General features: G+C 50.6%; 1 protein-coding gene across 7 annotated transcripts in view; it reads right to left on the bottom strand.

Moving 5' to 3' along the window:
- The window catches only part of LOC109699744 (tetratricopeptide repeat protein 38), a 49,236-nt gene that overhangs the window by 15,637 nt on the left and 5,829 nt on the right, over window positions 1–27,770 (bottom strand). For 2 of the 7 annotated variants that reach the window (XM_074084704.1, XM_074084706.1), the window contains exons 5-20: window positions 27,062–27,235; window positions 24,291–24,366; window positions 21,415–21,534; window positions 19,290–19,349; window positions 18,080–18,118; window positions 16,817–16,898; window positions 14,849–15,014; window positions 13,959–14,118; window positions 13,686–13,759; window positions 11,620–11,699; window positions 11,216–11,339; window positions 9,345–9,436; window positions 4,677–4,734; window positions 3,917–4,577; window positions 2,399–2,572; window positions 1,545–1,671 (exon numbers count right to left, since the gene is read on the bottom strand). In XM_074084704.1, coding sequence (XP_073940805.1) covers window positions 1,545–1,671; window positions 2,399–2,572; window positions 3,917–4,577; window positions 4,677–4,734; window positions 9,345–9,436; window positions 11,216–11,339; window positions 11,620–11,699; window positions 13,686–13,759; window positions 13,959–14,118; window positions 14,849–15,014; window positions 16,817–16,898; window positions 18,080–18,118; window positions 19,290–19,349; window positions 21,415–21,534; window positions 24,291–24,366; window positions 27,062–27,235 — 2,267 coding nt within the window. The other 5 variants (XM_074084707.1, XM_074084705.1, XM_020184597.2 and 2 more) reach the window with 5 other exon arrangements.

Below are 27,770 nucleotides of genomic sequence, written 5' to 3'. Positions count from 1 at the left end.
ACCTAACATCTGACATAGGAACCATGCCTGGATGCCCATAAGGCAATCATCAAATGCTGAACAAAAGGCTGCCTGCAGCTTAGCTGAGAGTCTTCCAATTCTCTTCAGTTACCAAAACATATGTGAGCATCCCCAAAGTCAAACTCTCCTATCTTCATTATGTTGGCAGCAGAACTCTATCCTTGCTGAGAAGAAGTGGAGAGTCCAGTCACAAATCCCCTACTGCACAGTGGACAGGGGGATCCCTTTAAATTATGAAAGGGCCAGCATGGTGACACACACCTCCCAGCTAGGTGGGAGGCAGAGACAGGAAGATTGTGGTTTGAGGCTGGTCCCAGGCAAAAGTGCAAGACCCTATCTGAAAAATAAATTAAATAAAAAAAAATAAATTAAAGCAAAAAGGACTAGGGCATGGCTCAAGAGCATAAGGCCCTAAGCTCAACCCCTAGTACCACCAAAAAAATAAATAAATGAATAGGTAATAATAAGATCATACTAATCCTAGGCACTATTGACAGTAGCTGAACTACAGCAATAAGTAATACTCAGCTACCAACACACCCAGTATGTACAAGTCAATCTGGTAAAAGATTTTTAAAGAAAAACTTAAGCGGATAATCAACAGGATGGCTTATAAACACAGTGCATAACAGTCGTACAAGGGTCCTCCCTGCCCACGATCTCATCTGACCCTAGTGATTCTGCTACACGCAGAGAGGAACATGCACACACCAGAAGCCTCATTCAGTGTGGCTCCACAGAAATACCACACAGAAGTGTGCAGGTGTCTGCGTCAGGGAAGCAAGACACACCTCACAACACAGCAGTCAAGTGCTTCTCTCCTCAACAGGTCACATGCCACAGAACGGCTGGGCATGTGGCAGAGTGCTTTCAGGGCCCACAGGAACCACGAAAGGTCGATGTTGTCACTACTACTCCACATCAGTCTGATTCTGGAGTTCATATTTTTTGCATCTTGTGAACCAAACCCTCACCATGCTGTACTGGACAAAGCCAGCATCTACACAGCAAATGTAACTTGAAGAGGATTTAGTTCTCTTTAGTTTTCTCAGGAAAACAGGTGTCTTTCCCAGTAGTCTATAAGTGTTTCTCTCTTTACCAGTAGATGGCAGCCTTGGCTAGGCAAGATGAACCCAGGGCCCAGATTTCAACAGGTATATTACTAGAGCCCAAATACATCCAGGATTAACAGGGGCCACATGCCCCCAAATGATCTGGACTGTCCTGACTTAGCACATGTGCCTGATGACATGAAGTCAGGCTCACGTAAATGTCCTTCTGTGTCTTAGTGCTTTGCAACTGTATCCCTAACTGAAGCTACCGTCCCACTGGAGGGAAGCACCCAAGGGTAGGGATGGTGACAATGTCTTCCCTGCCTACCATCCAGCCCAGCCCACAGCTCAGAGCATGTCCTCCACCATGTACTGCAGACTAGGAGGCTCTGTAAAGTCTCAGTGGAACAGACATCATTCAGGCTTCGCCTGGCTAGTGTTGAGTCTGAGCATGAGATGCTGGCTGCTCACCTCTGCCTGCTGCTGGAGACACACCCACACTGGATGTCAGGCTCAAAACAGACCCTGAGGAAGAGGATTTCTTCATGAGACTGCCAGTGCAGCCAGGTGGTTTTAACAGGGTCTTCTTCAGTCCCAACTGAGAACAAATGGTAAAAAACACAATCAGTGAAGATTTCATATCCCTACTCATGCTTACTTCTGGGTTTTAGAATAACTTTCAATAATTTCATAACTATATCTTGAATTCACAGAAAGTTAAGCAATATTGTAGTTATCCCTCTGTATCTATGGGGACTGTTTCCAGGACCCCTCTGAGCACTGAAGTCCGAGGATCCTCGAGTCCCTTACATGAGATGGTACAGCGTTTGTGTGCAACCTACACAGGCCCTCGCATCTACTTTAAATCATCTCTAGCTAACTTATAATGCCCAGTGCAATGTAAATTCTATGTAAAAGTTGTTACACACACAGTTTAGGCAATAATGATGAGAAAAAAGTCTATACAAGCTCAATACAGTTGCAACTATTTTGTTCAGAATATTTTCAATATGTGACAGGTTGAATCCACAGACACAGAACAGGTAGATATAGAGGGCTGACTATACTTCTCCAACTGTAGTCTTCAAACATCTGCTTAGGGAACACATGAGGGAACTGGGTGAAATGTAGATTTGTGGGCCCAACTCAGACTCTGAATCAGTTGTGGTAGGCCCAGGTTTTGGCAGCTTTAGCAGGGATTGTCAAAGAGTTCTTAGAACTTTCCTGCCTTGATATTAATCAAAAGACACAGCTTATATATACAAAGCTGCCTCCATGTTCCCATTGATGGTGAGTCACAGCCCCTATGGACCCTGCCAACTCACCTTGTTGGGAATGGGGAGCGATCGCTTGCCTTGAACTGGGTGCTGGTTTCTGCTGCCTGGCAAGCTGGCAGTATCCAGAGCAGTGCTGGGTTTGTCCAAGAGCACATCCCCATGGGATTCAGTCTCATTTAGGAGTTTCATTCTGGAAGGACTAGGTGGTACTTCTTTCTTTGGCTGAAAAATGTTAATTTAAAATATGAGAACTATCTAGTCTCTAACAAGGCTTAATTCAGAGCAAGTCCAGGCTCAGCTTCTCCCAAGCTCCTCAATTAATCTGCAAGTGAGAGGGAGCACTGCAGTACAAATCCTCCATCAAAGGACCATGCACAAAAATGATGAAGGGCTTTGCCTCCTAATTATCAGTATAAAACAGTGCCAGAGCAGAGGGCTCACAGGAGTCAGCTAAAGCTCCTGCTTAGTGAGTACCTTACTCACAGATGGCAATGAGGAAAACAGGTTCTAGCTACATATGCTCCAAAGTGTGGCATATTCATTCTATGCTCTCCCTCTACCAGAGAGGCTGCTTGGCTACAGAAGTCTGCCTGGTTTAGTGCTGAATGCCACTTTCTCCAGGCAACAGTCAAACAAAGAGCGAGTTCCTGACATACTTAGGGACAAGGGCATTCATGGAGATGTTCCATGCTCACATGGGGGCTGACAAGGTAAGACCTGTAAAAGTTCACACAGTTGTAAGGATATAGCAGTAATGCTTTTCCTTTACAGCATTTTTATAATTGAGATAGACTTCATGTAACAGAAATACAACATTTTAGGCTGGAGGCATGGCTCAAGTGGTTGAGTACAAGCCTCGCAAGACTGAGGCCCTGAGTTCAAACTCCAGTATCGTATACACACAGACACACACACACACACACAATCACCATTTTAAAGTGCTCAGTGGTTTTTAGTGTATTTGTTTTGCTGTATGCTTTGCTGTACAACAATTGTCACAAAATAATTTTAGAACATTTTCCCCTTAAAAGAAATTTATACTTAACAGCAGTCACGTCCCATTCTCTCAACCTCCCCAGCCCAGAACAACCACTCCATCACTTGCTGTCCACAACCAGCCTACTGTGGCCATTTCATAAAATGGAATCACAGTGCCTGACCTTTTGCGTCCGGCTTCTTTCACTGGGCATGTCTTCAAAGGTCACCCGTGTAACAGTATGTATTGCTACTGCAATTCTCTACTACCACAACCATATTCCATTAATTGGATATACTGTATTTTATTTATCCGTCATCAACTGATGGACATCTGGGTTGGCTCAATTTTTTGGCAATTTTGAATAACACTGTTGTGAACATTTTTGCTGAGGCTGGCACTGTGATGCCCAAGCCCACCCGGGGCCGGCTCCTCTACTACTCTCTTCACTCTCCCACTCCTGAACTCTGGGGCCTCAGAGCACATGCGCCCTCAGCACTCTCCCCACATGACAGGGCATGTACTGAAAGGTGGAGAAGCAAGGAGGGTGTGGGTTCCTAGGAACTGTTCTGCTATGTGGTTTTGCCTACCTTCTCCATGGCCAGTTTTCCTCTCAGAGATGAAACTCGTGGCAGCTGCAACTTGCTGGTGATCCTCTTCTGGCGCACAGCTTGATTCAGAGGGTGGGCAAGACTTGGCTTCCCTGGCAAAGGGTAAGACAAGTGTGGTGGCCCCTGTGCTAGGGCAGTGTTAGGCAGGGCAGGCCCAGCCAAGGTAGGGGTGCTGGGCAGGGCTGGGGAAAAGGTCAGGGACAGGAGCTCCTCTGAGGAAGGCTGGACCCCTGAAAGCGGTGGCCCCATCAAGGGGCTATCTGACAGGAAGTATGTCTCTCTTTTAAGTGACTTGGGGCTCTTCTCCACTGCCTGTTCTTTTTCAAAGAGGTTCATTTTTAACTTTGATTCCTGGACAAATTTTTCCATGCCCTGGTTGCAAGGGCTTTCGGGTTTGTCGGCCTTGGCAGCCTGGACTACCTCTTTTCTGCCGCGGCTTTCTATCTGTAAAGCTAGTAAGTGAGCTTCTTTATACACCTCCACGAACTTCTCCCCAGTGAGAGGGCTCCAGGAGCAGGGACTGGCAGCTGCTGACAGAAGAGGCTGCTCAGGAATCCGATTATTTAATTCTATGTTGGCAGCAATGCATCTTTCTTTATGCCCCACAGGTCCAAAAAAGACTTCATCATCTTCATTTGCACTATTTTTAATGAAAAGAATTATTAGTGGTTAACAACACTGGCATTCAAATGAAAGACGAAGTGGCTATGCCCAGGGCAAGGGAAGAAAATTCATTTACCTTGAAGAAGACAATGAGAGATCAAAGTCAAATTTTTCATCTGCCAAAAGACAAAGGTCTGGGAGAAAAAAAGTTCACTGTTATTTTTGGTGAAACTGAGGAAGATACTACCTATAGCTGTAAGTATCAGAGCTATTATGAAATTTTACACTTAAAAGTATGTTACTTGTATTTTCATAGGGAGCACTAAGTCATCTTTTTTTTCCCATTTTCGTTTTAAATTGCACCAGCCATTCTGAGTTTGCTAACCCACTCCGAAAGCACAAAGCCTCATTTCTGTGAAATAAACTAAAATACACTCATGAAGTCATTTCGCTTGCTTTTCAAGAAGAGCTAAGGCATCTTTAGGTTTAGAAATTTTTCAAAAGATTACCTGCTTCAGCTCCCCTGGGATTAAGTTCCCCTTTTACAAGTTACAAGACACCTAGTCATCCTTCAACAGTGAATTCAAGTCTTATTCGAACACAGAATGGAGACTAGTAAGTACCCATTGACCCCTTCCCCAACGCTCCCTGGAGTCCTTCCTGAATCCCCAGGTAACACTGCACTCAGTACCCCATCCCAGCCAGATGCCCATCAAAGCCTTCACTGCCCTGCTTATTTGCACAACTCCCTCTCACAGATCACAGGCTAGCAATCCCTTTACTGCTCCTCCCTTCAGCCCCCTCTCAAGAGCTCCTGACCTCCACCACTGCACTGGCCCAGGCACTCCTTTGTAAGTGCCTCTGGACTCTGTGGCCCAACAAATGTCCAGCTGAGGGTCCATACCCTTAGCAAATAGTTATTGAAATGCACTGAACTGGCATTTCAACACCACAAAGTTCAGACAGAACTTTTACAAATCATATCTTCTTTCATCTTTTTTTATTTTGGGGGTGGTGTTTTAGAGTTTTGACTCAGGGCTTTCATGTTTGCTAGGCAGTCGTCCTACTGCTTAAGCCACACCTCTAGCCCTTTGTGCTGTGCTAGGGACACACACAGAGATAGAGTCTGCTATTTCTGTTCAGACCAGCCTGGACCATGATCCTCCTATTTTGTGCTTCCCAGTTACTGGAAAACACCGCTAGATCCAGCTTTTTTCCATCGATGGGATGTCACAAATTTTTTTGTCCAGGCTAGCCTAGAACCACAATCCTCCCAGTCCTAGCCTCTCACATAGCTTGAGATGACAGGAACATGCCAACGAGCCCAGCTCTTGGTTGAGATGGGATGTTGCAAACTTTTTGCTGGGACTGGACTTGAACCACAATCCCCCTGATCTCAGCCTCCCAAGAAGCTAAGACTATAGATGTGAGCAACCAGCAACCTGGCTTGTCTTCTTTGGTTTTAATAAGCAACATAGCATGCTTATTAAAACCTCAAAATTTGAAAATATAAAGCCAGGCGTGGAAAATATTCTCAACCTATCTCACAAAGGGCTAATTTATGATGAGTGCTGATGAGTGCCTACAAATAACTAAGAAAAGAATAGCAACTTAATGGAAAACAGAAAGGAAATGAACAGAAAAAATTCACAGACAGTAAGACAAAATGTTTTAAATATATATAATAGAAGTTCAGCCTCACTCAAAAGGAAGAACAATGAAAAACAAACTTACCCACAAAAATCAAAGAGTTTGATAAATAGTAAGCAAAGCTGTGGGCAAGAGGTAATTCCTACATAGCTGGAAGAGGCAAAGGTCATTAGCTCTGTGGAAGGTCACCCAGCAGTATCCATACCCATAAGAGTACAGAGCCCTTCAGCCCAGCAAGCCTACTTCTAATAAATGTATCCTACAGTCACAGATGTACAATTGAGGGGTACACACAGCTAGTGCAGCATTATGTATAACAGCAAACACTAAGCACAACTAAATTTTCACCCACAATAGATGAAATAAATTACAGTCCATTCCCATGATGGAACACTACATAGGTACGATAAAGGATAACAAAGTTAGCTGGCATATGGTGGCACTCTTGTAATGTCAGCATGCCTGTAATCCCTGGGTAAGGCAGGAGGATTGAGAATTCGATCCCAGCCTCAGCTTCATAGTGAAACAAGCTGGGTGCAGTGGACAAGCCTTTAATCCAAGCTACTTTGAGGCTGAGATTGGGAGGATCAAAGTTCCAGGTTAGCTCAGGCAAAAAAGTTCACAAGACCCCCATCTCAACAGAAAAGGCTGGGTGAAGTGATGCACACTTGTCATCCCAGCTATGATGGGAGGCATAAAATAGAAGAATCTTGGTCCAGGCCAAACTGGGCAAAAAGGGAAATCCTATCTCAAAAACAACCAATGTAACAATGTAGCTCAAGTGGTAGAGCACCCACTTAGCAAGGAGGAAGCCCTGAATTCAACACCTAATACCTCCAAAATAAATAAATAACGCTTATTTTTTATTGACGCACAATCATCGAGGTAAATTCAGTATAACAAACAAACGAGATGTATGGCAGGACTCCCTTGCTGTATGAGAAGAGGAAGCAACCAACATTGTTACATACTGGCTGGCATTTGCACAAACCATGCCTAGAAGGGCATCCAAGACATGGATGACACGAGCCCTAGAGGGGGCAACTAGGAGGCTGAAGGACAAAGACAAGAGGAAGATCCTTCACTTTTTACAATCTGAATCTTGCAAGGCAATTTTATAGATCACTTCCAACTGTCTGTGTAGAAAAAAGAACCACAGACCAGGAATCAGAAAGCAGTCTTCTGCTCTAGGCTCTGTGACTGGCTAACTCCATCATTCTGCAAACACCTGAGCACCTACAATAGGCCAAGGCCTCTACTAGGTGCCAGGTACATTTGAGGTACATGGCTTCTGCCTTGGGGGTGCAGCAGATAAGGGTGCTAGGAGGGTAAAGAGGAGTTGGGAACACCTTTACCCAAGGGTGTTTGAGAAACTGGTCAGTAAGCAGAATGGCTGGAGTGAAGCAGGAAAAGTGGAAATGTAGGTAGGGTCAGATCTCACAATGCTTGCCAGCTGTGGCAAACAGCTTTTATATTATCCAAAGTGCAAGGAAGTCACTAAAGAGCTTTAAGCAGAAGACTGTCATAATTTAACTCATGCTTTTAAAAGGTGATCCTGGCTGCTGTGCCGGAAAGGAAGCAGCAATAGCTTTTGAAATTACGAGTGCATACACTGGCCAAAGTGAGTAGCATACAAGAAGGTACAGGTGAGGTAAGGTGGTTGAGACCAGGGTGGTGGCACTGGATGGAGTTGGAAAAAAAGGGACAGATCCCAAATACTCTGAGGGCAAAATGGCAGCAACTAGTGATTCAATGCAGGTGAGGGTTCTCAGCTTGGGCAGCTGGTGAACAGAGGGGTCATTCATTTACTTTGATGAAAAGACAAACAAGAATAGGTTAACAATGGGGGGAGGAAACAGGGGATGCTGAGTTTGAGGGGAGAGACATTCATGTGAAAATGCTAAAACAGGCAGGTGAACACACAAGTCCAGAGGTCAGGGGAGAGGCTCTGCACAAAGCAAAATATGGATGTCTCCAGAAAGCAGACAGGTGGAAAGCCAAAATAATGCTGACAGCCCCCAAGGAGAAAGTACAAAGAGATCCCAGACCACATCCTGTGAAGATCAGCTTCTGATGCTGGTAGAGGAGGTATAACCTGCAAAGAGATGCAGGTGTACCAGCCAAACCGATGAGGAAAAGAAGCAGCATCATGGAAGTTTCTGGGAGAGAAAGCAGAGTGTTATTGGGAAGCCGAATGACTGAACAAAGATGAATAGTGACAAGGGATTTGGCAACATGGAAGTTGTCAGGGTCTGATGAAGGCAGCTTGAATGGAGTGGTGAGATGAAAAGCAGAAATAGCAGGGGTTAAGGTGAAACAAAAGCAAAACAAACTGAGATAGCTTGAAGTCTGGCTCTGAAGGAGGAACACGCAATGCAGAGGCAGCAGGGAAGACACAGAAACAAGGGAAATCCAAGAACACGCCGCTGTGTCAACGCTGAGTGTAATCTAAATGGAGTGCCTGCCTAGCAAGTACAAGACCCTGAGTTCAAACCCTAGTACTGCCAAAAGAAAAAAAAAAAATCTTAGAAATGACTTAAAGTGTATGGGAGGGTGTTCAAAGGTTATACGCAAATACTGTATTATTTTACATAAGATCCCAGGGTCTTTGGATTTTGCCATTCATGTGGGGGTGGGGTGTTAGTCCTGGAACCAATCCCATAGGCTACTGAGGGACAACTGTAACTCATCTGTGAGCCTGTACACTTATGTTAACAACCAAACCAAACAAGGGCACAAGAAGAAAAGTTAACGGGCCAGGCACACTTACTAACAGCATCTCAAAGACCCTGAACAAGTCTTAGCCAACAGAAACCAGCAACAAAAAAAGAAAAGAAAAAAAGCATCACATTCAATTCAACGTGTGTTTCCACCAAATGTCAGGTACTGCTGGGGCGCTGGAGACACTGAACTGAGTAAAACTGTTAAGAATCCTTGCTGCATGGAACTCAAAGAGTGTGTGTGTGTGTGTGTGTGTGTGTGTGTGTGTAAGAAACCCAAGAATAAAGACACATAGCGTGTGTTCCTTGGGTACAGAGCAAGAGCACAAGATAAACGCTAAGAGACAAATGAATAAAACCTCACAGAACTATTAAATCAATCTCCATCTGGGATGTGGTCTCCCAACTTCCTCGCGGCAGTAGCAATGACTCACCTTCCTTAGCAGCACCCATCTTCGCTGCTCGCGCCTGGCCGGCTGAGGCCACGTCGCCTTGTCCCTCCATGGTGCGGGCTGCCAGGAGGTCGCTGCAGGGACGAAGGGGGCCACAAGGTAAGCAGGGGTCACAGCCAAGGCCCCGGATTGCTTCGATTTAGCTCGGCAGCGGGAGTTGCGGCAGCACACCGAGGCCAGAGGGCCAAAGGCCGCGGCCGGGTAGAGTCAAGGAAAGGCGGCGCCAAGGCCACCCAGAAAGGATCTTGTGTCCCGGGGCTCCCCCAGGAACCGAGAGCCCAGCCGGGATAACGCAACTCCCAGCAGCTCTCAGAGCTGTGCCTGGCTCGCCCTCGGTAGCCACGTCCTCCCCGTCCCCGCCCGAGGCGCGAGAGCCCCGACTCCAGCCCAGGCCTGGCTCCCCACAGCGCACGGTCCTCCCCACCCCAGAACGGCGGGTGCCGTTCCTGCCCGCCTCGCCCCTACCCAGAACCCTCCCCACTCACCCGGTCAGCGAAGACTCAGGCCGTGCCTCCGCCAAGGGTTTAAACTCGGCGCTGGGCGGCGCGGGACGCCGATTGGTCAGTTTGAATAGGGAACGCTGGGCCCAGTGCACCCTGGGCATTGTAGTCAGATCACCCGGAAGAGAGGCAAGTGCGCACGCGCACTACTTCCACGCAACGGATTGGCTCCGCTCGGCGCCGGACGCACCCACCCGGAAGTCGTCCGCCTTGAGGCCCCACCCCCGCAGACCGTGAGCTCTGGTAGGACAGCCGTCATCTCCCTAGCCTTGCGCCCCGGGTGGGATAGTGAGGACTGTGCGGCGGAGTGACCAAGCAGCTTTGAAGAAGCTTTGAAGTGCCTAGCACTGCCCCCTTTTCTTGTCCAGGCGCCCCCAATAACTCTTCGCATCCAGGAACTCCACCTGCACCCTCACTTCTTGCCTCCGGCTGCACTCTGATGTGCTGAGCATCTCTTGACCTTCTTCTCCCACACTGAGCCTCTGCCCTTGGGCTCTCCTCTAAGTTTCATTCCTTCTTTTTCTCAGTATCTTATTTAACTGGAGAAGAGTGATCGGTATAGATGGACCCAGCTACACATCCAAGTCAGGGGACTTTCAGTCTGAAGTAACAGAAAGCTAGCTTCAAGCTGACTTCAGAAAAAGGAAGGGGAGGGGTGTACTAATTGGCTCAGGGAAGTCCAGGGGTGGCCTGAAAGGACCCCTGAGGGGACGCTCAGGAAGTCGTTAGGTTGGGTTGTCTACTGTCCATCTCTTCCAGGACTTGCTCCCCTTAGACAGGCTGGCCCCAGCACAAGAGCTCCAAGCCCCAGCCACATGCCAGGGGTGGTGGCCAGTTCAGTGCCACCTGCACTAGATCCAGGACTTGGATGGATCTTAGTCAACCAGGCCTGGCTGACTTATGAACCATTGTGGTAGGCGTGCCCATGGCCAAAGACCTAGGGGCTCTTGGCCCTACTCTGTCCCTGCCTCTGCAGCGCTGGGGATGTCTACTCGGGGTAGGGTCCCCAACGCCTGTCCTCAGTATCTGTCAGTAACAACTGAGCAATAGTCGGTGCTCAGTAAACAGCACCCATTATTAACAACTTCCCTAACCTGTATCTTCACCCCAATGCTCTCCTCTCTAGGCTTCCTCCTCTTTGACCAGACCCTTGTAGATTCATTCTTCCATTCCCTCAGTAGGATTCTGCTTCATTAAAACATGCATTCATCCACTCACTGACAGCTACTCAGCGCAAGCAGTTGTGTGTGCTGTGTGATACTGGGAAAGCGGATGCTGCCCCTGACCTGATACATCACAGCAGAAAGAAAGGCAGGTGCCAAGGACTGTGGGGCAAAGAGGCAGCATCCTCACCTGTCCACAGTGGGGGTGGGGTGAAAGACTTTCTGGACAGGGCTCCTGCTTCCTTGGCCATGTCTTGCTTGGAGCCAGTTAAAAAGATCTTGAGGAGGCTCCCCCTTGGACATGTCCCCAACTCCTGGGTAGAGACAGCACCTCCCTTGAATTTCTGCGGTAATTAATGTATTTTCTTGACTTGCTGCTCCACCCACCCCAAGTTCAAGGAGAAACTGGTCTCCCCAGGACCCAACCCAGACCTGGCACATAGGAGATACTCAAAGATGCCCACAGGAGTTAGTAGTGAAAGGAAGCAATTAATACATTTTAATCCCAGGAATTTCCCCAGACTTGAGCGCACTACAAGGCCCTAATGGGTTTGGAGATGACACTCCCTTCCAGCAGACCTGCCCACTCCCTACCTAACTTCAGCAGGAAATGAAGGAACTTGAAAAACACCTTTGCACTCAGTCTGACAGCAGCAGGACTGGGACACATCAGGCTGACGAAAGGGAAGCAGAGACAAAGGCAGCATTTATAAATCTGGCTCAAATCATGTTATAGCCACGTGTCAGTGCTTTGGTTTTTAACACAACAGAGCAGCCATGAGTTCAATTCTCACATCCATTCTTATGATTAGAATCAGAGTCGATCAAGGAAGCCATTCCCCAAGACCTCGATCCCATATTCAGTTCTAAAAGAGAAACAAGCTCTACTCAGCACTACCCAGGCCCTGAAGAAGGCTCAAAATGTCTTTTCAAGAGACAGCAGAAGCTGCCTGGAGAGCCATGGGTGCAGCAGGCAGGGCTGAGGCAAAAGGCAGCAAGATGGAGTCCCCTTTTCCCAGACAGGCTTCTGCTTACTGTGACCCCAGGCAAGCCATTTTTCCCCAATGGTGTCCTCCCCTGAGAAATGGGACAACAGGGCCTATATAAAATATAAGGATGACTAAATGAAAGCTTCCCTTTGCCTGGGGGGGGGGCAGCCAGGTGTGGGAGGCCACCTGTAGAGCTCCCCATCTGAGTTGGCCCCCCCTCTGCCCTTGAACAACCAGGAAATGGTATCAGTGTGCCTGTAGGAAAACAGTTTGCAGGGCAACTGCAAATAACAGCACCTATATTGGTTCTGAGCACTTAAAATGCACGTTAGCCCTTATAGGAAGGACTGGGAGAAATTTCTGAAATACATTTAAAATTAACTTATGCCCCTGTTTCTATAAAACTGCTGGTCCAGGGGGCTTTCTGCTTAAGTCTGAACTTTACCCTCTTCCCTAACAAGCAGGCCCAGTTGTTTCCTAACCCTAACCCAGTGGGGCAGCTGGTCAAATGCTGGGAAGGTCATGGCTGAGTGCCTTCAGGTCAAGGGCCAGCTCCAGTCACTGCATGAGGTGGACGGTGGCCGCCTTGTGGATGAGCCGCTCTGTCAGGGGCGAGTTGGGCTTTAGGGCATCGCGCTCCATCAGAAGGCTCCTGAGGAAATACACAGAGGTTCTGCTGTGGAATGTTCTAGAAAGATGTGGGGGCACTGCTGGCAGAAGTAGAACCGGGGCATCCAGCTACAGAGCACTGATTCTTCCTCACAGATAAAAACTAGAAACAATGATGTCAAGAAGAAGATTTCAGGGTGGGGACGTCATTGTGACCTTTGCCTGGACGAAACCATGGCTGAGTAACTTAAAGCTCAACCTCCTGCTGAGGACAAGAGGGACAGGTGAGACTGGTCCAGGAAAACTAAACAGCTGAACAGAAGGTATGGTAGAAACCCCAAGTTTGAAGAAAGCAAGTGTAGGAAAAGTTTGAGGTAGAGACTCTGCTGTGGACTGAATGCTGGTGCCTCTCCTTCCCTCAAATTCACATGGTAAAGTGAAGGGATGGGGAGATGTGGCCTTTGAGAGGAGATTAGGTGCTCAGAGTGGTGACATCAGTGGCCTTATAGGAAGTATAAGAATTTGCTGTAAGTTCTCAGAGGAAACAATACTTCCTGTCTCCTGGCCATACACATGCGATCATACAGACACTTGAGTGAACTGTTTCATGGCAGGTCCCTTGCATTAGAGAGGCTTCATACAGCCAGGTCCTGAGTTCACCTGCTCGCTGCAGCCTCCAGCACCCAACACAGCTAGATAAGAGAATGCAGGCTGAGGCCTAAAGGAGCAATGGGTATCCACCAGGTAGAGGGCACAGCGCATGCAAAGGCCCAGGGGCCTGAAAGAGCAGGATGTTTGGCTATCTGTATCTCAGCATGGAATGGGGAGTGGGCTGTGGAGGCACAAGGTTGGGCCTCAGGGTAGAGGCTGGCTGGCTCCCTTGGGTAGAGTCGAGCATACTGACAAAGGAGAACCAAATTCCCTTGCCACCTTGTGCCTTCACAACCTCAAAAACAGTCATCCAGGCTGAGGGATGTGGAAGCCTCAGGCACTCCCTCCACAGGAAGAGCCATGGGCTGTAGACCCTCCCATGCCCAGCAGTGGGATGGGGGGGATGCTCACCGGGCCACGTTCTTATAGATGCTGGATGTGCAGTTTAGGGCTGCATGAATCAGTAACTGGTTGAAGATGTCTCTCTGCAATGTCAGGTGGGCAAGTTCAAGTTAGGTGCCTGCAACATGGATGAGGGACCGGCCCCTAGCCCACCACAGAGGAAGAGCTGCAGACAAGAGCTGCTGCATCCATACTACTCAGTGGCACACTATGGGGAGGGGGAAACTTGGGGTGCTGGGGCCTCAAGCTCAATGGTGGCCTTGCTGTGGGCAGCCAGCTCACCTGGGCGTTGCTGCCCCCAATCTGGACAATGCGGTAGCGGATGGGTAAGAGCAGCTCCAGGACGCGGTCAGGGTTCCCGTCCTCAGCCTCCACCAGGGCCTGGCACAGGGGCAGCCCCACGTCTCGGGCCAGCAGGTGCTGGCAGTTCTCCCCTGGGGACCTGCCACAGAGACAGAGCCTCTGTGACCACCTCCAAGGCATGTGTCCCACCTACCCACAGAACCAGAGGGCCAGACCCCTCTACAGCTACACGGGAGCGCTCTGGTGGGCGAGGGAACAGGAGAAACAGCCCAGTGTGGAGAAAGGACAGGGCTCTGAATTAAGATCTGGGTTGGATGAGGCCAGTAACCAGCCACCTAGCCTGTCCCCCGGCTTCATGTCTCAGTTTGCTTATCTATAAGATAGGTATGACAGTGTAAGCCTCACAGAGGTCAGGATTGCAGACAATGGCCTGACACTAAAGTTGAGCTACAACTACCACTAGGAGGAGATGACTGTCTCAGCCCGTGCCTCCCAGTCCACCCTTGCCATCCCTGGGTGGACACCATCCCCAGCTTGCAGATGAGGAAAAGACTCAGAGCAGAGCAGGGCCTTGCTTCTCAGGGCCTGTAAGCACCAGGGGTCTGGTTCTAGGCCCACTGTGTGGGAAGCTCACACCCACCCTGGGGATGGAGACACTGATTCTACCCTTGGAGGCCACAAACCTGTGAGGCACACACCTGGGGGTGCCCACCTGGGGCAGTCCTCCCTGGACATCCCCCACGCTGCACTCACCAGCAGGGCCTCACCCTCAGGCTCCCCAGCGGGCAGGGCAGCCCTTACACCTTCTCACCTGCCCAATGGCATGGTACCAGCCCACCCCAGGACAGGGCACTGGGGACTCCGCATACTTGCTGGCCTCCTGCAGGCTGGTCAGCAGCTCCTGTGTGGTCTGGGAGTCCCGCGCACCCAGGGAGGCCATCAGGAAGTGTGCGTCATTGAACAGCAGGATGTGGTCCTGGCTGTGTTTCTGGGTCACAGGCAGGACATCCTGCCACCGCTGGCCCACGAACACTCCTGGCGACAAGGAAGGGGGCTCAGTGGGAGACAGGAGCATGACCTGCACTCAGGCCTCTTCCTCCCACATTCCTCAGGAGCCCACAGGATCCTGTTCCATGTGAAAGGCCAAGAAGTGAGCAGGGTTGGTGAGGCTTGTGGCCTCTTGGCTTATGTTACCCTTGCTTAATTACAAAAGCAGTAAACACATAAAATTTAAAAACTGTCAAAGGTTATTAAATAACCTCTGGCCCCTTTGACAAACCCAAAAAGCACTTTTTAAACTCTGCTAGAGGTTACCACAAATGCAGTGCCTGCTACATCAGAGGTGCTCAGTAAGAATCAACTGAATTGATAAATAACAGTCTTCTGCCTGTGTCTGGATTTCTTAACTCTAGACAGCCCCTACCCCCCTCCACCGCCAGCACCCACCTCCCTCTCCCGCCCCCCATTTCCTAAGGGCAGGATTCTTCTTTCTTCTCTCAGGAACCTCCAGCCACAAACTATGCCCTTCATCTTTACTTGTCACCCCGTCACAGTGAGCAGCGATCAAACTGGACATGATTCTCCAGTCTCTGGTTTGTATGGTGAGGAAACAAGAGGCCCCTTGGCTCCCACTTTATCTCTCACTCTCCAGTCTGGATCTCCTTTCCCTTCCTCAGCATCTCGGTACTGAGGCAGCTCACTGAAGAGCTCCAGATGGCTCTCACAGGGAGAGGTTAGCAGGGCTGCAGGGGCCCAGCTTTTCCCCAGGCCCTTGCCTTGCCACCCAGTTCTACACTGAGTGTGGCTGTCTCAGTTTCCCTGTGTCCTTCACCACAGGAGCAATCAATGACCAGGCCTGACATCCCTGGCCTCCTTGCTGTTCAGGGTCTCCAGCAGAGGTCAGCCCCTCACCCTCAGAGGAGTCTCTCTGGAAGACAGAGCCAGACCTGTCCTGTGCTGCTCTGGCAGGCTTCCTCATACCCTGGATAAAAGCCAAACTCCTCACCCTGGCCTTCCCATACACAGGGTATCCCAGCTCCCCCCACCTCTACCTCCTTTTGCCCCTTCTGACCACATCCAGCCTGCCTTCTCAGCATTTTGTCCCTACAGGTTGCTGGCTTCTGTGTCCTGGTGGCTTTGGACAAGCTGCTCCCTCTGTGTGTGAAACCTTTTCCCTGTCTCTGCCTGTCAAACCCTACACATCCTTCCATGGTTCACATTTCACTTCCACTAGGAAGCCCTCCTGGAGCCTTCCAAAAACAGCTCACAGTGCCTTTCTGTGGATCCCTGGAGTGCCTTGCCCAAGCCTCCCTTCCCACATGGTGCTGCTGACCCAGGACCTAACCCCAGTCTGCATGCTGAGCCTGGAGGAGAGGGGAGCACCATCTAGCATTCCTGTAGTCAGCAGGAAGCCATTCACAGCCCCACCCAGGCCAGCTGTGAAGGAAGGAGTGACCGGGTTGAGAAACCATTCTGCAATTCGAGAGAGCTGGAAACTCTCACCTCCCATGTGCTAAGAAAGGAGGCATTAGCCAGGTGGCCAGGTGCCATCCAGGCTGGCAGGCCATGGGAGTGGAGGTGCCACCCTCGTGCAGAGCCTGAGGCCACTACTCTGAAGGAAGGTGGAGACTAGAAGAAAGGACAGCAGCAGCTGTGTTAGCCACCTTGGGCCAGCTGGGAGACAGCTGCACAGCTGGTACCCAAGGTGGCAGCCAGGTGTGTTCCTGGCAAGGCCTGAAGCTAAGGAGCACTTGTTCTACAGACCAGATGTAACGCTTCTCTTCACTGTGTGGGAGGAGAGGAGTGAGAGGCCCAGGGAAGGGCAGAGACATGGCTACCTTCCATCTGAAGGCGGTAGAGCATGGAGCAGCTGTCCACCACATCCAGCATCATGCCGCTGGCCTGCAGGCTGGGAAGGATCTGGAAAACAAGGGCCGCCCAAGGCTTCACTCAGAAGGCTGAACAGTAAGGGGGCCACAGGGCCGGCTGGAGTTGGCACATCTGGGCTGTGAGTGCGGCCTGCACAGAGCAAGCCCTCAGCAAACAGGAACCACTGCTATCGTCCCTATCACCCCAGCATCAAGACTATCACCCTCACTGAGTGCTGCAGGTGCCAAATGGAGTGCCAGGCAGACCTGAGTAAGGAGCTCATTGCACTGTGTGCCTGGGGGCAATGCTAGACCATGGCACCTATCACCCCCAGGCCAAGACCACACTGGCAGGAGACTTGTTTCCCCAGTCACGTGTCTAGATTCAGCTTTGCTCAGCAGGTGACCTGTTCCACACCTCAGCACAGAGTAAGTGTCACCCTCATTTCTTCTTCAGGAGCCCTGACAATGTCAAAAGGGTTACTTCAAGGGAACTTTATTGTGTTTTTCTCTGGTGTTTATGCCCCTAAATCATGAGCACTTCTGTGGTCCCGTGCTTTTATTATGAAGCCCTCACTGGGACATTTTTTAATTTTTGAAAGAATACCCAGAGAGTATCTCAGGTACTCAGGAGGCAGAGGTAGGAGGATCAAAGTCTGAGGCTGACCTGGGCAAAAAGCATGAGCCCCCTACCTGAAAAACAAACTAAAGCAAAAAGGGCTGGGGGGTGATAGAATACCTGCCTAGCAAGCGTAAGGAGTTCAAACCCCACTACCACTAAAAAGGAAAAAAGAACACACAGGGCTGGAGGGACAATGTACAGAGCTTCACTTTGGAAGGAGGGTAAGAATGGAGCACAGCTAGGCAGCTGTGCTCAGAGTCACAGAACTATGTACTTAACTTTTCATTATAGAGATTTTATCACAGTCAAAAAAAATTCTCACAGACAGATTAATTATCTTACCAAACAAAAGCCACCTAAAACGACTGAGAACAGAGGCTGCATCCGGTCACCTTACACACACCAAACTGTCCACACGCATGGGGTGAACAGAGTTTGTGGAATGCCCTGTCACATGCTGAGTTAGGATACAGCTCTTGGGTCTTACCCAAGGCCAGGGCTCCTGCTCCGGCCATCCTCTCTGGCTGGGGCAGTACTAATGGGCTCAAAGACCTATCAGAGGTGAAGGCAGCTGCTGCAGTAAGTGGAACCCAGTGCAAGTGCACACTTACGTGGTTGTCGTAAATGGTCAGCGCGGCCTCGTATTCACCCTGGAAACCAAGATGCCATGATGAGCGTCTGGAGAGGGTTATACTGAGAAAGGCACAGCCACGCCAAAGCCCCCACACATGTGCCTGCACCTCCTTACAGGGAGACTGGGCAGGGCCCAGCAGGACCATACTCTCAGGAAGGGAGGAGGCAAACCCACAGTCACCCTGCCTGGCTTTTTCTCCCAGCAGAGCAGGCAGCAGCTACCTAAACTGCAACTCAGGGGCGACTCCCAGGAGTGTTGCCTTGCCTGCTAGAAAACTCAGTTCAGCCTGAGCAGCCCTAAACCAAAAATTCCAATCTGAAATGCTCCCCAGTCCAGAATGCTGGACACTGACATGCCACCACAAATGGAAAGTGACAACCTGACCTCATGTGGCAGGTCACAATCAAAACACAGTACCCTCAGAACAGTCATAAAGTGACCTTCAGGCCATATGGATAATATGCCTATGAAACCACAGTGAATTTCACATTTAGGCTTGGATTCCATCCCACTCATTATGTATATGCAAATATTCCAAAATCCAAGAAATTCTAAACCTGAAACACACCTGCTCTGAGGCATTCTGGGTAAGGGAGACTTAACCTGAGTGAGTATTGCTGACATTCATCTGTGCTGGCTGTGTCATGCACTTCCTCCCAGTCTCTTCCCCTGTTTTCCCTCCTGTACTTTCAGCTGCTTCTCTGCTTCCTTCTAGATGCGATATCCTCGCATTCTTGCCATGTCAGGACCCTCACCTTGCACTCATTTCTCTCCCTGGACATTTAGGGAGCTGACACCTTTCTCTGTGGTAAGCAGTGCTGTACAAAGCACCCTGAAAATGGGACACTCCCTCAGAATCACTGGGATCCAGAGACTCCAGAGCAGCTTCCCCAACCCCTGCTCCCCCTGGGTGGTCTCGATCTGTGGGGAGGGGCCGAGCCATGTGCCCCAACAACACAGAGGCACTCAGTTACAACTACACACAGTCCACGTGATTCCTGTTTCCCAAGAGTGAAAAGAAGGCGTGATAGCGCTCAGCTTGAGAAATCCTTGACAAGCTTCGACTCCACTGGATGCAAGCACAAAACAGTGGCCATGGACAGGACACAGACAACAGATGCTAGAAAATGCTTCTTCTTCCGGACATCTGTATTGGGTGAGACTGTCCAAAGAGATGGGCATCTTACCTTTTCAATCAGGTAGAGAGCCCAGTGCCAGTAATTATGGCAAGCTAGCATATCAGAGTCCTGCAAAAGGAAGAAGAGAATTAAAGAAATGTCTGAGAGTCTGGAGAAACACAAGGGTGCTACTACAGAGGTGGTCACCTCTGAGTGCAGTAAATAGGCCCTGCTGGGTGCTGGCTCTCAGGTCAGTCTACACTGGCTATTTACACCCCACCTAATCACCTTCAGACTGAGGGGTAGCGACTGTCATGCCTGTATTTATGAGGGGAAACTGAGGCTGGGAGAAGTGGGCATCTCGCTAGGACCCCAGTAGGAATCAATAGTGCCAGGATGGGCACAGAGATGCCTTGGCAGCTCAAGCTCTGTCTCCTTTGGGTGTGCAGCTGGAAAAGCCTTGTCCACTGTGTGCCCCAACAGCTCAGCACTTGGATGAAATCGTCAGATCCACAGGCCCAGGGCTGCTCTGAGACAGTGCTGGTGAAGCCCACAGAGCCAGGGGGCAGGGCTGACATTTGCAGGTCAATGCTGCTCTGCCACAGGCTGGGCCTCAGTGGGAGGCAATGTTAGAGTGAGTTGTATTTGGCTCTGAGCTGGCCCCTGCTAGGATGGTGCAGGCTTGGGAAACTAGGCTCATGGTTTTTAGAAGGAGGCAGCCAAAGAGGGGACCAACTGCTGCTCCGCCAGTTGCCCTTTCCACAGGGCCAAAGCTGTAGGTCTTCCCAAGCTCAACTCAGATTGCATGGTTCCTGCTTGTGGGCCAAGTGCAACTCTCCCTGGCACTCCTGACCTGAGTGCTCTCTGACCCAAGCACATAATAAATGCTGAGCAAATGGCCTGGGGTCTCCAACCTATACCACAGGCCCAGTGGCCTCTGTCCAAGGGTCCCTGCTTTGGTGCCAGCCCTTCCTTTGCTGAGACCCCTGCCTGAATACTGCCTCACCTCCCTGGGGAAGAGGCCCTGACAATGCTTCCTGCAGGGAAGCATTACGTCCACCTTGGCTCCAGGACACCAAACTGCCCACTCCCTCACAGGACACCATAGGACATGGCATCTTTGCTCAGGCTGTTCCTGGCCTGGGATACCCTCCATCTCCCAGCTCGGAGGTTGCTTCCTCTAGGAAGCCTTTCCTGACCCACACCCGGGTTTTCACATCTCTGAGCGTCCCCGTCATGGTGCAGCTTGTGCTCTGCACTGAGGTTGATCATTCCATGTGACCAGGCCCTTTGAGGACAGAGAAGTCTAGGCTGAACCCTCAGTAGGGGTCTCTCTGGGGTAGGGCAGAAGTATGAAGTCTGACTGAACTCTTTGCCCAGCATCAAACACTGGAGGCAGGTGCAGGAGGAGGAGAGAGAGCCCCAGGCTCATCGTCCAAATCCAGGCCCTCCAGCCAGCCAAAGGCTGCCAAGAGCCACAGGGGACAGAAAGAGACATCAGAGAACACCTGCCTTTTCTGATAGGACCCCAGCCTTGGTGGCATCAGAACCAAGACAAATGAGGACTCATTTATGGGGCAAGGGCTTCACAGAACACAGATGAGGAAACTGAGGCTCAGAAGGATCAAGTTCTTGTTCCAGGGCAGAGCCAGGCCTCAAAGGCAGGTATCTTAGGCCCCATAAAATCAGCCAGCAGCAGGGCTGAGTGAAGTTGGGTACAGGGAGTGAGAAAAGTGAGACCACAGGATAGGGCCTGGCAGGGTGATAGGCCCAACTCCCAGGTCAGCCCTGCAGATATCTCTGGGCTATCACCCCCACCTGTACTCCCTCCTGGCTGCACCCTGTGCTCCCTGAGGCCACTCTGTGGTCCCACGAAGAACCAGCAGGCCAGGAGCAGAAGCTCGGGCAGATCCCCACTTGCCAGGCTCTTAGTTCCCGGCATTCTTTCCATACTTTCACAACCAAATGCCTCAGCCCAACTCCAATTCTAGAATCAACAGAGAACCACTGGCCAGTGTTGGGGAGTTGTGGGGTTTCAGGGGATGCAATGGCCTGTCAGAAATGCCTCCCAGCTGAACCCAAGCTCCCTGAGAACTAAGGTATCTTATGGGGCCTAAGATACCTCAAGTCCTCAGTGTGACTTGAGGAACCAGCCTGAACTGTCCAGGTACACGACCATTGATAAGAACCATACCTTCCAGTGGGCTTCTGAGCACTTCATGAACTCCAGCCCATCCTTGACCTCTGCTCTCATCTCATGGATGTGGGCAATGGTGTGCACAGACCACGCATCTGTTGGGGCAATAGATAGAGCCTACACAGGGTGGGCGGTTGAGGGTGGGAGGTGGGGGTGAAGAAAACGTGGATTAATCAGACTGTCTGGGCAGAGCACACAGGACTTGAATGGGACTGAGCAAGCAAAGAGGACAGGGCTGGTTCAGAATAATTGCCGTCCAACAGCCAGTCCCTCTCCTGTGTGCTCGGGGCAATACCAACCACAGGGTGTTGTCAAGGAAGGCATCACCGCCTGTTTCACAGATGAGGAAACTGAGGCTCAGAGAGGTTGAGTGACTTGGTTGGAGTCTTTCCGAAGCCAGAGCTCAGACATTGACCCCACAGCCTCCTGTCTACAGCTGAGCCACCTGCAATCCAGCCACTCTGGGCCTCAGTTTCCCCCTGGTAGAAGAGCCACAGGTGCTGCCTTCCACTCAGAGCTGTGAGCACTGTGTGGACTTTCATGTGCTCCCATGGCTTATGGCTGACCCTTCCACTAACACTCGTGTGATGGCTGCACAGGTAGCTTTGTGGGCTCAGAAGCGGCAGGTCCGACAATACGGCTATAAATGATAATAGTCACGTGACCATGACTACTGAGCTCCACGGTGACCAGTGAGGCGGCAGGAAACATAGCACAACTCCCACCTGCTGGTGGCATTGTTCTTCTGTTCATTTGCTCCCTTCATGTTTGCTGAGCGCCTGCCAAGTGCCAGGCACAGAGCAGCAACCTGGGGCGCATGGCCCATTCCCAGGTTCCCTAGATTTGCTATCTCAGTCTCCACCCCTTTCACAAGTGTTCAGAAGCACCAAGCACTTCTGCCCTGGCCTGGCACCTGCTGCAGGGTTTTGGGCAATAGGCCATCCACACCAAGCCCTGCCTCCCTGCTCCCACTCCTCGGCCTTCCTGAGCCCCACCTGCAGGGCCCTGAGTGCCAGGATAATTAGGGACACTGTAGAGCACAGTCTGAGCAGACTGGGGCTCTGGGGCCGCCTGAAGGGAGCCTACTCAGCATGCTGCTCTCAGCCAGTAAAGACAAGGGGCGGTGGCTCAGGACAGGCAGCACTGCCACCTGGCTCTTGCTGTCTGGAGATTGACCAGCTGCCTCCCTACCCTGGAGCCCTCGGGAGAGTTCAAACTTCCTTCCTGGGCTTCCCCTGGCTAGCCACCCTCTGCTCGTCCTGTCCTTCCCCAGCCTGGGACTGACCTGCTAGACTTGCTGCCCCCCTGCCCACCCTCACTCTCATCAAAGCCTGGTGGACACTGTCACAGCTTGGCCTTCTTGCCCAGTCTGTAGAGTGCTGGGGTGAGGCAACATAGGGCCTGCAGCATGGCTCACTGTAGCAGAAGTGAGGGACACAAGGGAACAGTCAAGCTTGAGCTGGCATCACTGGCCGTCTTCCGGGGAGCTTTGTCATGTCAGCGGGCCAAAGCTCCCATCCAGAGCTTCTCCAAGTGTCCTGCCACCCCTCACATGCCCAGATGAGTGCCACCCAACCAGACAGCCCTGCTGCAATGATCTGCAAGGGATCCTCCTGTGGCTTACCCTGGACAGTGATGCCGCATCACCCTGGCCGTGGAACCAGGCCAAGTCCTTCCCGGCCTGACTCAGAGCTAAAGCAAATAACCCATCACCCTCATCTCATCTGGTCTCAGATTCTGATTCAGGGCAATATTCAGACACACCTGGATGGTGCCCTCTTGGGAAGGGGACAATGCTTGGGGAGCTGGGGAGAGGCTAGGGGGCTGGGGTCTTATCCAGGTAGCTTAAAGGACAGTCATCAGATCAGGTGACTAGATGAGAATTTGATCCCTCACCTCTGAGCTGTGTGGGCCTGGGCAAGCTTTGGCCTGGCCTCTCTCTGAGCCTTGGCCCTCTTCTCTGGGCAACAAGGATTTTGATCTTATGTGAGCAGAGAGAATGGACAGGAGCTGGCATACATGAAGTCCCAGTCCCAAGCCTGGAGCATGGGCACTTGTCACCCTCTGAGTATGACAACTCCTCCTTGAGCCTTATTTTCCACTCCTACAAAGACAGGAGTGGCAAGAGGGACTCCCAGACATTGAGCCATCTTGCAGCCAGGCCTCTCACTTGGCCCTGAGTCCAGGCAAGTGGGGCGTCCAGAAAGATCCATTCTGCCAGCACGTCCCAGGAAGAATACAAAGTGTGGGGCCTGGAGTTGGTGGGGGCATTTAGCAGGTTCCACGCTGGCTCTGCCCTCTCACTGGTATGACTGGGAGATGTGGGCAGAGGTCAGGTACCAGCTTGTTTGATGGGATGACCCCACCACTCAGGCAGGAAGAGCACAGGCAGGTCAGGCCTAGCCGGAGGCAGCCTGCTCATCTCCTGAAACACTGGTGCTATTAGTGGTGCGTAAAGATGAGGTTGAAGGAGGAAGAACCAAGGATTGTATCCACTTCCTGCCTACAGTGCCCTGTCCTGGCAGTGCCACACGTGGTCTGCAACCAGACAGGGCTAAGGGAAGTCCAGAGCCACTGTTCTGTGCAACCCTAGGTGAATGTGGTGGCCACAGGCTCCCAGAGCTTCATGGTCCTTATCTGTAGATGCTGAACCATGATTTGCCCAGGAATGTGGCTCTGGAGACAAAAGATCAGTGACACACATGGCAAGTGACAGACACTTGCCTCAGCAGCTACTCACAGTAATGAGTAGCTGCTCCAAACCTCTGAGGACCCTCGGGGTCCTGGGCACACAAGGGTGGCCTTTGTGAACTCTGCCCCACCTGATGGCCACCCCCTGAAGGGACATGCAACCTTGAGAAGGGATGACTTACCTCTTTGGCAAGCTTTTCTGCCTGATCATAGAAGTTGGTTTCCATCAATCCAAAAGAATAGATACCTTTCACATAGCTGAAAACAAAGAGAATGGCTCAAAACACAGAAAGATGGGCTGGAAGCAGGCTGCTCTGCCTCCCAGAAGGACATGCTGAAGTCCTAACTCCCAGGACCTGAGAATGAGGCCATGTTTGGACACAGGGTCTTTCTTGGCAGATTTAATCAGTGAAGATGAGGTGGGCCCTGATCCAATGGCTCTGTCCTTTTTGTAAGAAGGCCACATGAGACAGGGTCACAGAGGGGATCGGCCTATGAAGACAGAAGCAGAAATCAGAGGGATACAGCCATGGGGAAAGCCAAAGGAAACCAGCCTCCCCCAGAGCTGGAGGAGACCCAGAGGCAGCCTCTGGAACTGCTGGAGAAAACTGGCCCTGCTCACACCCTGATTTGGGCTTCAGGCCTTCAGAATTGTGAGTTTCTGCTGCTTTGAGCCGTCCAGTGTGGCACTTTGTCACAGCAGCCCTCATGTGGACACACTCTAATAGTCCTGGCCAGGCATTGCACTTCCCAGCGACCCATGCTTCTGACTGGGGAGGGGCACGGTCCTCAAACCCAGCACATCCACACAGCAGCCCCTCCTAGATTAGCATTTACCTCCTCAAGCATCAACATGGGGTCTCTCCACCGAGGATGACCGTCTGCCAGGTAACACTCACTCAGAGGCACAGCCCCAGGGCATCTTCCTGGGAAGTCCTCTGCTTCTGCAGCACTGCACAGCTCTCCACCCTGTGGTCAGTGGGGATACACCCACCTGACAGCTGGGCCACTCCCCAGGCTGAGCTCAGGGCCCCATTTTTCCCTTTCACTCTCAGCCTCGGACCAGCTGAGATGGACTAAAGACCCTTTGTGAAGAGCACACACCTGCGTTTCTCATTGTAACTCTGACACTGATACCCAAGGCAGTTACTTGTGGCTCTCGGGGGTCAAGTGGAAACAAAATGGAGTCACGGTGTTTCTGAGACTCAGATGTTATCTTTACTACCACGCTCAGAGACAAGTTCCAGCTTTTCTTACTCACCAAAGCATGTTCTACAGCAGCAGTTTTCAAGATGTGTGTATTTGTTTCGCTTTTGGCGGTACTGGGGTTTGAACTGAGAACCTCATGATTGCTAGGCAGGCGCTCTACGATTTGAGCCATGCCTCCAGCGCCTTGTTTTTATTTTTCAGGAAGGGTCTTGAGTTTTTGCCTAGGGCTAGCCTCAGAACACAGTTCTCCTATCTATGCCTCCCATGTTAGCTGGGATTACAGATTCATACCACCACTGCCCAGCATGTTGATTGAGAGGGTCTCAGTGACTTTTTGCTCCCGTTGGCTTGGACCACAGTCCTCCAGGTATCTGCCACCCTAGTAGCTCGGATTACAGGCATGTACCACCATACCTAGCCCATATTACCTTTTAAAAAATGTTTATTGAGTGCTTACTGTGTGTCAGGTACTATCAGGCTCTCATGAAAGTTAATTTTGTCAACTTGGCTGGACCAGGGTGCCCAGCTGTTTGATCAAACGCCAGTGTAGGTGTTGCTGTGAAGGTTTACTTTTTAGATGTGACTGACATTTAAATCAGTAGACTTTGAGTCAAACAGGTGACTCTCCATAATGTAGGTGGTACTCATCCAATCAGCTGAAGACCTTAAGAGAAGACAGCCAGGTATGGTGGGGTATGCCTATAATCTCAGCAAGTTAGGAAGAGCAAATAGGAAGATTGCAGTCCAGAACGGCCTGAGAAAAACTAACTAAAGCAAAAAAGGCTCAACTGGTAGAGTACTTGCCTAGCAAGCATGAGGTCCTGGGTTCAAAATCTCAGTACCACCTGCAGATCCAGGAAAAAGGAACTCTGCCTCCAGACTGCCTCTGGACACTGCTATACATGAATTTCCAATCTGCTGCCCTCCTCTGCATGCTCTGAACTTGGCAGACTCTTAAAACATGATCCAGTGCCTTAAAACAAACCTCTCCTCCTGCCCTTGGAGAATAAGATGCAGACGCTTGTCACTATAGATAAAGATGATCAAGAGAGACAGAGAGCCAGCAAGCGAGGTGCTCCAGATCCGGGTGGTTTCTCTGGAGAGCCTAGACTACTGCAGCTTCTCGGTCTATTAGCTGTGAGACCCTCATGAGTTGCAATGGAGTCAATCACAGGTGGTGGCCACTGGAGCTGCTCACAAACATTCCAGGCCTCCCTCTCTTCCCAAGCATGGAGACCTGCACTTGGGGCTCTCCTGAGGGGATCAGTTCACGGGATCAGTTCTGGCTAATGACTTGGGAGCTGCCAGGAATCCCTTTCACTCTGTGAGAACTCAGTTGCCATTATGAACCCGCAGAAGAGCTCTCCTTCCCCTTGCAGTGACTGTGAGTCCAGAGGCCAGTTGCTTTGCCAGCTGGAATCCTGACAGGAGACAAGAACCCTCGCCCTCTTAAAATAGATGTGTATGGGTGGGGAAATAAACCTTTGCTGTAATAAGCTTTGGCAGATAAGATCAGGGAACGCTTGTTACTGTAGCAAGAACAATCCTGTCCTGACCGACACTACTCATTCTCAGGGTGGGACGAGGACCAAAGGAAGAAGAGGAAGCCTTCTGACTTTAAAGCACTAGGAGATGAACACACTCACTATTTTTAGGACAGGGTCAACAGAGTTGCAAAGTTGTGGGGGCAGAAGAGAGAGATCAAGAACTTGATTTGATTTATTTGATTTCCAACGGTGCATACCTGCTAAGGGGGACATCTGGCGTCCAGAAGGGGTAAATTCGAGCAACAGAATCTCGCATCTGTTCCTGGTAGCCCAGATAAAAATAAGCATCATGGGAAAACTTCAGGGCCAACATGTCTGTGGGGTGGTCCCGGAGAATCTGTTCCCATATATCACAGGCTTTGGGGAAGTTCCTGGAAACCAAGAGAGATGTCTCAGCCACTTCGTGTCCAGCCACACGAAGTCCACACGCACAGGGAACATAAAAGTTGCCCAGTTCTCAGTCTGCACTGGATTGCTTTTAAAAATTATATCAAGGGCTGGAGGTAAAGCTTGGCAGTGGAGCACTTGACTGGCATGTGCGAGGTGCTGGCTCCCCCCCCAGCACCACAAAGAAAAAATACTACATATATATAAAATATATTCATAAGTCTCAGTTTCTATGTTAGGTTGTGGGTGAGAAAATTGAAAACCAGTGAGAAATCTTGCTCTCGTGTTCGACTTAAAAAACAAACAAACAAACAGGTTTAACCAGGTGCCAAAGACAATTTCACCTGAGACCATGAGGTGGCTGGAGAATCCCACACCTGTGCTGACTCACCAAGAGGACCCAGCGGGACTCTGTGGGTCTAGGTCAGAACCCCGGAGCCCCTGCACAATCCGCTCAGGTCGCCTAACTCTAGCTCTATAGGACATCTTGCCTGCCTGAGCATCTAGAGCTGTCCTGGA

This window comes from Castor canadensis, chromosome 8 (genome assembly GCF_047511655.1).
Source record: "Castor canadensis chromosome 8, mCasCan1.hap1v2, whole genome shotgun sequence".
NCBI lineage: Eukaryota > Metazoa > Chordata > Mammalia > Rodentia > Castoridae > Castor > Castor canadensis.
Note: the sequence above shows the minus strand (reverse complement) of the source record. Positions and strands in the feature narration are given on the sequence as shown.